Raw genomic sequence first — 12527 nt, forward strand, 5'->3', positions numbered from 1 at the left:
TAGACTTTACCTGAAGTTGTGACACATTTGCTTGTACTTTATGGCACATATTACGTCCTCCGCCCGCCTGAGGTGAACAGTCCTTAAGGCTATTAATACATGATGCCCAGAATGCCCCACTAATGCCCCCAGGTCTCATTCCACTGGTGACACAGCAGCAGCAGGTGCCAGCACAGGCTCCCATCGCCCTGCATGTATGGGGATGGCAGGATACACCCCCTGCACCAGGGTGTGATACCCTATGTACCCCCGATATACTGGGCACCGTTTTCCTCCCGGTGAGGTACCCAGCAGCCCGGACTCCTCCCAGCACAGCTGCCGCCCGCAGTGACGCCACCATTCCCTGCAGCCGGGACCCAGATAAACAAAGCTGCCTTACCATCCCTGCTCCAGCCGAGAGCTGCCGCAGGCTCCGCCCCCTCAACAAGCTGCACGCCCATTGGTGGCGGCTGTCACTGAGGGCGTGTCCAGCGGTGTCACTGATGTCGTGCCGGGACCGTCTGTCAGTGGGCATCTCCGTCATGTCTGTGTGTGACCACCGTGCAGTGCGGTCACGGGAGCCTCGTGGTGGAATGTCCTCCCGTGTACAGGGACTTGTCCCAGAGCCGGCATCGTGGAGATCGCCCAACTTCCCGACCACTGAAGATGGAGATGAACATCACAGTGTCCAATTGTGAAACACGTGATCAGTCTATGCCTATATCTCCACACACCCCAACATTAGCAGCGCAGCTCCGAGAAGGGAAAGTCTTGGCACCCTGGAGATCACAGGACAGACGTTAACCAGTTCATGTCCAGGCCATTTCTCCCCGGTTCTGGCCCAGTTTCCCGTTTTTCCGTACATGCGGCATAAAGAGCTATAAAGTTTTTTTTCCGTGATTGGCTATTCCATAAATTTTTGTCATATTTCATGGGACACGTTGGGCCTAATTTATGTTATTTCCATACATTCTTTTTTTAATTTTTGCTGACAGCAGTGGGAAAATGAAGGCAGTAAATGTCTGTTTCTCACGTTTTTTATAGGACCACTGAAATACTTTTTAACATTTGCTTCCTTAGAGTTATTTTTATATATTGGACGCGTTTTTTTTAACAGAGGCAGGGCTAGTAATAGGTTTGCCTTCGCAGGGGCTTTTTTCATTTCATTTTTACTGCTTTATATTTATTTTTCATTTACTGCATATATCGTGTGCAAGCATTGAAATTACGCACCTCTCAGCCAGAAGGAAATTAACCATGATGTGTCCTTTATCTGCTGCACTAAGTTTTCTTAGTTGACCACTGCATCTACAGTCATTAATGCTTGGCCATTTTTTTGTTGAAATCTGATGTGAAATCTTTGACTGGGAGAGACCTTGCTGATGCAGTATGACTACCTTGTATCTTGTTGCTGAGCTCAGTATTGCCATGATATATGACGTGTGACATGAACCTGTCTTCGATAACCTCACCTTTGTTGCAGAGTTTGGCCGGGGTCACACTTGCAACTGCAATACGAGAAACTCGTGTGAGTCTCTCGCATCAATACCTGGCACTGCCACCGGCACTCAGGACCGGAGCATTCAGCTGCATAGAAATACATGCAGCCACACACTCCGGTCCGAGTGTCGATGGCAGTGCCGGGTATTGATGCGAGAGACTCACACGAGTTTCTCGTATCACACTCGCAAGAGTATATCGATAGCAAAGCCATGGATAGTCTTTGCCATCGTTATACTCTTAGGACCTTTTCGTTTACCGCCCAGTTGAGGTATTTTGCTATAACTGAGCGACATATAGCACTTCCGCTGTCTCTGGTAGGCCTTGGGGGACTAAGTCTGTGCATCTGTTCTATCATCATTGGGTCTTTACCAAGATCAAAAGGGAGGGCAGCAAGGAGATCTTTGGTAAGGTATTCCATAAGACGTTCACTGTCCACTCTAGGATGCCCACAAAATGCAGATTGCTGCAGCAATCTCTGTTTTCCAAGTCATTTCTTGCTCTGTGGCTTAACTTTGTTGGAAAGAGGTCCTCAGTTCTGTAAGCTCGGTTTCACTGGACTGGACTCTGTTTTCCAGTTCTGCAATTTTTTGAGAATTGGTAGAATTTGAGCCATGGCTGAAGTGATGGAGGCATGGAGAACGTCAAGCCATTTGTCAAATAGTGGCATCAGTAGCTTGGAGACTTCTTGGGCTACCAAAGTCACCTGTGTAGAGTCTTGCACAGATGATTCAGAGCACCTCCATCAGTTACACAGGAGGGTTCCCCAGTGACGGAGAAGCGGATTGGTGGCGTGAGCCTTTAGAAGGTTGTTTAGGTGGTTTTGAGGTGGGTTTATTTATGTGTATTATAGATGGCGATTGTGTACTGCGCCTTAAAGGCACTTGCAAGTGGTTGGATTTTCTGCTTGGGTTCTTATTAGATATTTATCCGTTACAACTCCCCACTAGTAGGGGAAAGTAGCAGGTCTGTGGGCGGCAGAGGAGAATAGCGGATTAACAGATTACAGGCCGCAGTGGGGCGGGGAATACGAAGACTGTCAAAAGTCCGATGTCGTAGTCTAGGACCGGTGGGCCCCAGAGAGAAGGAGGAAGAAAAAAGAAATTTAGGGACGCGGGTCCTTTAAAACAGCAGGAGGCAGAGGCGCGTGGGGGCGCGTGCACGCAGTCCTGACCCACCGCAACGACCAGGGCCGGCAGCACCACCCGGGGAACCTAGGTAAGCGCTGGGGGTCCTGGGAGAACGGGGGGTGGGACAGACGCTATGGGGTCTGTGACTCGGGGGAGGCTGGTGCCAGCACTGGCATGGGCCCCCCTCTAATACTCACCTCTCTTCGCTCCCTGCTGCTGTACTGTCTTCAGCGCCCTCTGACTCAGTGATGTCTCATGGCAGAGGGAGCTATGATGTCATCACTGCACGCTCAGCCTCTCTGTCCTGAGCATTACAGAGCCGGGAGAGACGCTGAGTGTACCGGACCTGCGGCAGGAACAGCTGAGGTGAATATTTGATTTTTTTTAATGTATGCAGCAGTACATGTGGCCCATTATACTGTATGGAGTAGCATGGGGCCCATAATACTGTATGGAGGAGCATTTCATGGGGCCCATAATACTGTATGGAGGAGCATTACATGGGGCCCATAATACTGTATGGAGGAGCATGGGGCCCATAATACTGTATGGAGGAGCATTATATGGGGCCCATAATACTGTATGGAGGAGCATTACATGGAGCCCGTGATGTACTGTATGAATGAGCATTATATGGGGCCCATAATGCTGTATGGAGGACTATGTGATTGCCCATAATACTGTATGGGGGACTATGAGGTGCCCATAATACTCTGTGGCGAACTATGTGGTTGCCCAAAATACTGTATAGCGAACTATGAGGTGCCCATAATACTGTATGGAGGACTATGAGGTGCCCATAATACTGTATGGCGGACTATGTGGTTGCCCATAGTACTGTATGGAGGACTATGTAGTGCTCATAATACTGTATGGAGGACTATGTGGTGCCCATAATACTGCATGGAGCACTATATGGTGCCCATAATACTGTATGGAGGACTATGTGGTGCATATATATATGGTACTATACAGTACCTGTATTTTTTTTATCTGTGTATCAGGAATCGTGGCATGTGTTAAAGGCGCCCATTGATACTCTTTCACCTGAGGTCCACGAAAGCCTGGAGCCGACCCTGGCAGCGACGCACATCAAGATGAATGTCGGCTGCAACTATGAGAGGCCACTGTTCTGTGACAGGCCATGCATCGACGTCACATAGCAGTTACGTTAAATGACTCCTGCAGCATTTCAATGTTACTGCTATGTGACGTCAACGCGCGGCCTCTCACAGATCAGAGCACCCTGTCACAGCTGCAGTCAGCAGCCATTTTAACGTCCTTGCCAAATATGAAACCACAAGAGGACGCTAGGGAGCGCAAGAAGGTAGAATTCCCCCCTGTGATTGGGCAAGGTAGTGGCCATAGGGGTGGACATAGGGGCCCAGGGAGGGAGCATTATTAATGTAGACATAAGGGCATAGGATGGGGACATTATTACTGGAAGGGGCCCATGATGGGGACCTTATTAAAGTGGACATTAGGGTCCAGGATGGGGACAATAAATAAAGGGGCCCAGGATCTGGCAACTTATTAAATAAATGGGTTACATAATTACTGTATGGAGGTCAGCATGAGGAACATACATTATTGGTTTATGGTGACAAGTGGGGACATAATTACTGTAGGGGCCAATCAGGAGACATTATTACTGCTGTAACTTAATTTACTTTTGAGTCTGCTGTCTTCCATGGGGGAGAACAAAAGGGGTCCTGCTACTGTGCAGGGCAAAGCTATGTCTTTTTTTTCTTCACCTGACATAGTGTAGCGTTGTGAGTTCATTTTCCCCTTCACCATTGAGGTCTGATGAACTCCCTCTTCTGGTGAAGGAAGGTAGTGAGGCTGATTACCAAGCACCTGAGCAGGATGATGATGACTGGGTGCCTGGAATTCCTGACTGGATATAAGGCAGCCGACGCCCTTCTGCCTTGCTGGTGATTTCTCAGAGGGATTCTGGGAGACCAGTCTGATTCCTCCTCCTCAAAAGCTAAGTTTTCTGCTCTGCTTTTTGCATTTGTGCTTTGGTTTTGTTTTGCCTTGTTTTTCTGGATTTCTGCCATCCCCTGTTGGGGTGAGCTGAATTCCTTTTTGCTCTGTCTTCAGAAAATTCCTGAGTACTGATATAGTCTTTTTGAAACCTAGCGTCTTCAGGGCTTTTTTCCCTATCAGTCTGTTGGCTCTTGTTTTGATAGGGTTTTGGTGGATTGCAGACAGCAGCTTTTCTATCCTTTCCTATTTAGTTAGCTTGGGCCCCATCATTTGCTCAGTCTATCTTTCTATCTGTGTGAGTGTTTTTTCATCTTGCTTCACCATCATTATATGTTGGGGGCTGCCTATTGCTTTGGGGTCTGCTCTGGGGCAGTTTAGATTTCTCTTTCTGTCTTTAGGCTATTTAGTTCTCCGGCTGTGATTGAGGGGTCTAGGGCACCGTAGGAACCCCCCACGGCTACTGCTAGTTGTTGTTGATAGGTTCAGGGGTCTGCAATCCGATAGCTGCCAACTTCTCTGGTTTTCTGGACTTAGCTAGTATTTCTGGTTTTGCCTACTACCGTGACTCAAAACAGTGTAGAAGTCGGGGAAAATAGTGGGGAATGTGCTCTGGAAGCGATCAGCTATAGACAACTGTTATTTTCTGCAGAGACAAGTACTGGCTGGAAGAACTGATGGCGGTCTGCACTGGATGAAGATGAAAGACTTCAACTACAGACGTCACCGGTGAGTCAATGTGTTACTTGTACACTTACCCTATATACTGTATAATGTCACTGGTGATCACTATATTATCTGTACACTGACACTATATACAGAGCTCCTGTTTATGTTGTCACTGGTGATCACTGTATTACCTGTACACTGACACTATATACAGAGCTCCTGTGTATAATGTCAGTGGTGATCACTGAATTAACTGTACACTGACACTATATACAGAGCTCCTGTGTATAATGTCAGTGGTGATCACTGAATTAACTGTACACTGACACTATACAGAGCTCTTCTGTATAATTTAACTGGTGATCCCTGTTACCTGTACACTATACATTATATACAGATCTCCTGTGTATAATGTCACCAGTGCTAACATTAGTGTTATAAGTATTGTGGTTTTCATTAATGATCAGTATTGTAGCACTCTCACTATGTGGTGATAATATGTGATCTGGTCATGATTTGGTGGTATTTCTCTTGTATGTGGTAATATTTGGTCACTTTGTGGTCTGGTTATGATGTGACTGTATTAACCACCTGTATGTGGTGTTATTCCGTCACTATGTGGTAGTAATATGTGGTCTGGTTGCGGTGTGGCAGTATTTGTCTCCTGTATGTGGTATTATTTGGTCACTATGTGGTCTGGTCATAGTGTGGCGGTATTTATCCCCTGTCTGTGATATTTTTCTGTCACTATGTCGTGGTAATATGTGGTCTGGCCATAGTGTGGTGGGTATTGGTCCCCTGTCGGTGATATTATTCAGTCACTATGTGGTGATAATATGTGGTCAGGTCATTGTAGGGAGGTATTTGTCCCCAGTATGTGATATTATTCGGTCACTATGTGGTCTGGTCATGGTGTGGTGGTATTTTTTCATTGTATGTGGTATTAATTGGTCTTGGTATAGGGGAGATGTGTTGCGTATGGAGGTTACTTGTTCTCTCGGATATCAATAAAAAGAAGATTCTTGATTTCCAATAGAGATTAAATATTTGTACGGTTAACCCCTCCCTGTCCTGTGATTATTACACAGTAGCAAATATGCACTTACAGTGGTTCTACAGTGAAAACAAGTAATCACCTATCCTAAAGCTATGTTCACACATACAGTACTTGGTCAGTTTTTTGTCTAAGCGTTTGTAATTCAAAACCAGGAGTGGGTGATAAATACAGAAGTGGTGACTTGTCTCTATAATAGTAATTAGCAACGGGTATGTCTTCCATTAGAAAAATCGATAGGGTATTCAGCAGAAGTGGAGTTAAAAACAACTCCACTTCTGCTGAACACTGTGTCTCTATAATACTTTTGCTCTGATTGTTCCACTCCTGGTTTTGACTTAGAAATACTGATGTAAAATACTGACCAAATACTGAACGTGTGAATGTGGCCAAAGGATAAGTGATAAATTATAATTGGTGAGGGTCTGACTGTTGGGACCTGCACCGATCTGCAGAATATGAACTCTTATCTCCATTAGTATGGAGCGGCATGTACAACTTGACCACTGATCTATTTATTCCCTAAGGGGCTGCACTTGGCTTTTTCTGGAAGCCCCCAAAGAGGATGAATGGAGCTGCGGTCAGACATTCCATCTGCCACTCCATTTTAAAATGGGGATAAAAGTGTCGTGTCAGGGATAAAAGTTCCCCATTCTTACGGTCTCCAATAGTCGGATTCCACCAATCAATAATAATAATCTTTTATTTATATAGCGCCAACATATTCCGTTGCGCTTTACAGTTTGCACACATTATCATCACTGTCCCCAATGGGGCTCACAATCTAAATTCCCTATCAGTATGTCTTGGATAAGTTATCACCTACCTAACCTGTGGATAGCACCCTTTAATGCAAACTACCGCAATTGTACATTCCTGTTATGGTGGCGCACAGTAGATGTGCAGCAGCCGCCTATGTTTTACAGTCGATGCTCCACTATATCGGGAATAACGGCCAAGATATTTGCATATAGCTGTAGGCTGGGCCCCTACGGTCAATTCCCCCTGTGGGCCCCAGACACCCCAGTCTGACCCTGTATTTGCTTCTTATATGCCCAGGCAGTAGGTTAGAGAAGATCCTTGTTGCCGGCATGTAGTGCGTTCAGCTTTGATTTTAATGATCTTATAGCCTGCAGAAAGGGTCACCGGGAGCACTACACCAGTGTTTTAGTGTGCTTGACAGGCCCCTCTTTTCTAATGTTGTGTGATCTTCACACAGAGCATCCATAGTGGAGTTTGGAGTGTGACTGTTTGAGGTTATGGACAGGTGTCTTTTATACTGATAACAAGTTCAAACAGGTGCCATTACTACAGGTAATGAGTGGAGGACAGAGGAGCCTCTTAAAGAAGTTACAGGTCTGTGAGAGCCAGAAATCTTGCATGTTTTTAGGTGACCAAATACTTATTTTCCACCGTAATTTGCAAAATAAATCTTGCCAAATCAGACAAGGTGATTTTCTATTCTCATTTTGACTCTCATAGTTTTGGCTTACCTATGATGTCAATTACAGGCCTCTCTCATCTTTTTAAGTGGGACAACTTGCACAATGGGTGGCTGACTAAATATTTTTTTTCCCCACTGTATATACCACTAAAATTTAACACAAAGCACATAATACTGTATGGATGAGTAATTGACCCAGACAAATTTAGAAACCCTTTTTTGGAGTGTTACATACTACCGAAATGTCACAGAAAGCACCTAATACTCTATGGATGAGTTATTCAATACAAACTCATTTTGCAATGCTTTTTAGAGTCTTATATACCACCGAAATGTCACAGACAGCACCTTATACTCTATGGGTGACTAATTGAATACAGACAAATTTTTCAATGCTTTTTTGAGTGTTATATACGACAGAAATGTACCACAAAGCTTGTAATACTCTATGGGTGAGTAATTTAATTAAGAAAAAAATGTCATCACTTTTTTGGAGTTTTACATATCACCATAGTGTAACAATAACTGCGTTAAACTGTATGGATGACTAATTGAATTCAGAAAAAATATTGGAAAGTAAATATTTTGAATGTGTTGTTGATGTACTTTGACACTCATAGTGCAAAGTCCAAAGCCAGGAATTTTTTTTTTAAGGAGGGGCATCCGTACACCCTTGCAGACAACAACTGGAGGATCTCATTGAAATATTGAATATTAAAAACACTTTATGCTGTCATCTGGTGGTGTGGAAAAGTGGGGGCTGATCCAGGCTTTGTTCATTTTTATAAGAGTGAGCCTGTCAGCATTCTCTGTTTACAGGCAAAAGCACCTGTCTGTAATGACCCCCCATGTGGCACTAAAAACTACGCTAGTAGCAGGGCAGCACAACACCTCCAAGACATAGAGGTACAGCTCATGACAGATGTCATCAGCTGAGGACCGAATACCAAAGCACAGCGGGCACCATGAGTTGACTAAAATCCTCCATGTCAACAAGACTAATTGACATTTCCACGGCAAGCAGCTTGGATATGTGCCTATTTAGCCTTTGGGCCTGTTTGGCTGGAAACTTTCTCTTTTGTTCCAAGGCCTGGGGAATGGACAGCTGAATGCTGTGCTGGGACAAGAATTTCGAAGTGCTAGATGATGGTGCATCAGAATGTGCTAGGACAGGTACAGGGTGGGAGGCATCTGCGCCAGTGTCATGAACAGGGGACTGGGAAGCACCTAGCACAGGGTAAGAGTGGCGTAATTCTCTGGCAGTGCTGGCACCAATCGTAGACCCAGGCATTTGGCCCACCGAGTCGGTGTTAGATGCCTTTCACTTGATCATACTGGTGGTTGTTAGTCTCTTAGTGATCTGGCCTCTGCTGATATCGGCATGGCACAGGTTGCAAATGACCATTTTTTTGTCTCAGAACTCTCTTTAAAAAAGTCCCAGACTGGGAAACACCTAACTCTTTGACAAAGAAATTCAGGAATGTCATTGCTCTGCGGAACAGCTGTCTGCCTTCTCCCTCTAGTCACCCCACTGCCTCTTCCTGCTTGTTTCGATGCTGCAAATCCCTCCCCTCAGTGCTGCTGACCTCGCTCTGCATGCCAGATTCCCAGGTTAGGTCAGTGACTTCGTCATCTACTACCTCTTCTTCCTCTACTGCACTCTGGTCCTCCTGACTTGGTGACTTAACAACAACCTGACTTATCGGCAACTGTGTCTCATCATCATCTTCCTCCTTAGACAAAATTTGCTGCTCCCCGCGGTCATTTTTTGGTGGCCATGGCTACTCTAAGTTTTGTGCATCATTAAACAGCATCTCCTCATGTCCCTCTTGGAACATGCAGGCTGAGAGGCCACAATCAAGAAGTGATTTTGTAAAGAGCTCCTCGGAGTGACCTAGTGTGGGATCACAAGTCTCCCGGGACTCAACATGGTGGGAGGAAGGAGGATCAGGGTTATCATTACGTGATCCTGGTTTGAGAGGCTGGACAACTTCTGTTTGAGATGGTTTAGTGAATCCTGCATTGAGCAGGGGGTGGGACCGGATGACCCTGCAGGTCCCTTCTGACTCTAACATTCTATGATTCTATGATCTAGACTGTTGGCTGGTGAGACTGGACCGTGTGGAAACCCCAAACCATGACATTTCCACCACATTTCACTGTAGGTGCTTAGTACCTTACATCATTACATTTTCCAATTGGGCTGTATATATAGTACTTGCCATCACAACCAAACAGACTGAATCACAATACCTTAGACCAATCTGACTCTTTCCATTGGCTGTGTTCTTTGAAAAACTTAAGTCAGACCTTCTAGTTCTTTGCAGAGATGAAAGGCCTCTTGACAGGAACTTGTGCATTTAACCCTACTGCTCTTAGTCATCGCACCACAGTTTGGCGACTCACTTTGACCCCACATTCTACATTCATTTTGTGCAAAATCGGTACAGCACTTTTATCGACATCAGATACTGACTTTTTCTTAATAATGTGATAAACTTTGGGGGGACGATTTCCATGGTCGTCCACTTCTAGGATTGTCAGCTGTTACAAAAGCTTCTTTTTCTTTCTTTATTATATGTGACAGAGAACAGTTGAATTCCATAGTTACCTCTTTTTGGCTTTTGTCTGTCTTCACTCTCAGAATAATAAGCTTCATGAGGGGTCTGAATAATTTCCGTACCCACTGTAACACAGAAATGTACTACAAAGCACCTAATACTCTATGAATGATAATATAGTTAATTTTTTCAACCAAAAAATAAAAATGTGGTCAACTGCCGCAGGTATATATTTAGTTAACTACACATGCAGTGCACTAGTTACACACCTCACTGACATTTCTATATATTCTATTCTGACAGTTCGTGCTGTGAATTTACTGTACTTGGCTGATAAAATGTCGGGTTTTCCTTGAGATGTGTACATAAAACTCGGCATGCACACGCTTGGTCCGCGTGCCGTACAATTTTTTTCTCGCACCCATTGACTTGCATTGGTGAGTCTCAGCGGTTTTATGTGGCCATACTCAGCATGCTGTGATTTTTTTTTCCCTTGCCCAATTCCAGGTGAGGAAAAACTAGCAGATAACATTGCCTCCTTGAATAACATTGGTGTGAGTGCAATGCGATTTTTTTCTCACATTACACTCGCCGATTTTATACACAGATGTGAGCGAACCCTAAAGGCCCATTTTGATGAGCCAATAATTGAAAATAAGAGTTGATTAGAGTGCTCATTGGCTGATTATCAGAATGTGCAAACATGCAAAATGCTCATTCATCGGGTGATTGGAATGCAGGCATTAAAATAATTGTTATTGGCTGCACATTATCCTGTGTAATCATAACAATGATGTTCCATGAATGCAATATCCATCACAGTGTACAGATAATTTACGTCAACCTGTCTAAACAGTCCATTCAATGGTCACTGCTACTTGTATATAGCTTATTGACAGCTGTTTAACATCTGTAGCCAACAGGTATAAATGCACCTTTAAGCCTCATTCACACATATGCAAAAAAATACAAATATGGTATAGTATCAGCGTTCTGGATCCATGTGTGAGTGTTTGGTCCGTGTATTCATTTTAACCATCAGTGTTTTTCATGGATTGATAAATAAAATGACAAAGCTTATAGTACCTTTGCAATGTTAAAGCAAACCTGTCAGCAGTTTTGGCTGCAATAAGACGCAGCCACTGCCTTTCAGGGCTCATCTACAGCATTCTTTAACGCTGTAAATAAGCCCCCGGTCCGACCTGAAAGATAAGGAAAATAAATTTTATTATACTCTCCTGGGGGGGGGGGTGGTCCGGTGCGGTATGGTCCTATGGGTGTTGCAGCTCCGGTGCCTCCCAACTCCTACGCCTGCGCAGGAGCGTGATGCTGGGGAGCAATAAAGCAATAGGAGGGCCACATCGGAAAAAGATGAGAGGCGCCGGACCTGCATGACCCATTGGACAGGACCGCCTCCCGGTTGAGTCCAATAAAACTTATTTTCCTTTTCTTTCAGGTTGGACCAGGGGCTTATCTACAGCTTTATAGAATGCTGTAGATAGAAAGGCAGAGGCCATATCTTATATTGGCCAAAACTGCTGACAGGTTCCCTTTAAATATGGACTGGTCGAGTGACACACGGATGCCATCCATATGCTGAACTTGTTTTTCACTGACCCACAGAGTACTTATGGGCACTTTCCATTTGTGATGGCAAAAAAAATTAAAGGACATAATTCCATGAGTTTTGCATGAACATATGGTCAGTGAAAAAATACTGACTTGTGAACAGCCCCAAAGACTACAATGGATACATGTTCTATCCATGAAAAAACATTAGTAGATTACGCAAATGCAACACGGACATCTAAATGCAACTATGTCTTCATAAAACAATTCTGAATTATCTTCTCTTATAACTCTGTTGTGATGTTCCCCCTAGAAATTTACAAAAAAAACTGACAACTTAGAATTGACATTTGGGGAGTGTCCCTCCAAAGACTGACACTGTAAAATCAGTGCTGGCCATGTAGGGATAACCATACTGACAATTTTAATGGAAACATCCAGTTGCCAATTTATTCACAAATTTCTATTCGAAATAACAAGAAAAACACAACGTTTAGTTCAAAGAGAAGATGGCATTTCATGGTGAATGAAAGGAACACTAAAACAGACATACTGTTACAGGGATAGCGTGACAGAGAGGGGTAAGAAGATCGTGGCGTTTGGCTACACATACACCTGCACTGTTTGGTTCTGCT

General features: G+C 44.4%; 1 protein-coding gene across 14 annotated transcripts in view; it reads right to left on the minus strand.

The window, feature by feature from the left end:
• The window catches only part of PRPF40B (pre-mRNA processing factor 40 homolog B), a 143452-nt gene extending 142862 nt beyond the window's left edge, over positions 1-590 (minus strand). For 3 of the 14 annotated variants that reach the window (XM_073580213.1, XM_073580219.1, XM_073580218.1), the window contains exon 1: positions 380-590. In XM_073580213.1, the coding sequence (XP_073436314.1) occupies positions 380-523 (144 nt within the window). In that variant the 5' untranslated portion in view covers positions 524-590. The remainder of the gene's footprint in view (positions 1-379) is intronic. The other 11 variants (XR_012233072.1, XR_012233071.1, XM_073580217.1 and 8 more) reach the window with 7 other exon arrangements.
• Between the last annotated feature and the right edge of the window lie 11937 nt (positions 591-12527).

This window comes from Dendrobates tinctorius, unplaced genomic scaffold (genome assembly GCF_039654945.1).
Source record: "Dendrobates tinctorius isolate UK_male_01 unplaced genomic scaffold, ASM3965494v1 ptg000064l, whole genome shotgun sequence".
In the NCBI taxonomy this organism is placed as follows: Eukaryota; Metazoa; Chordata; class Amphibia; order Anura; family Dendrobatidae; genus Dendrobates; species Dendrobates tinctorius.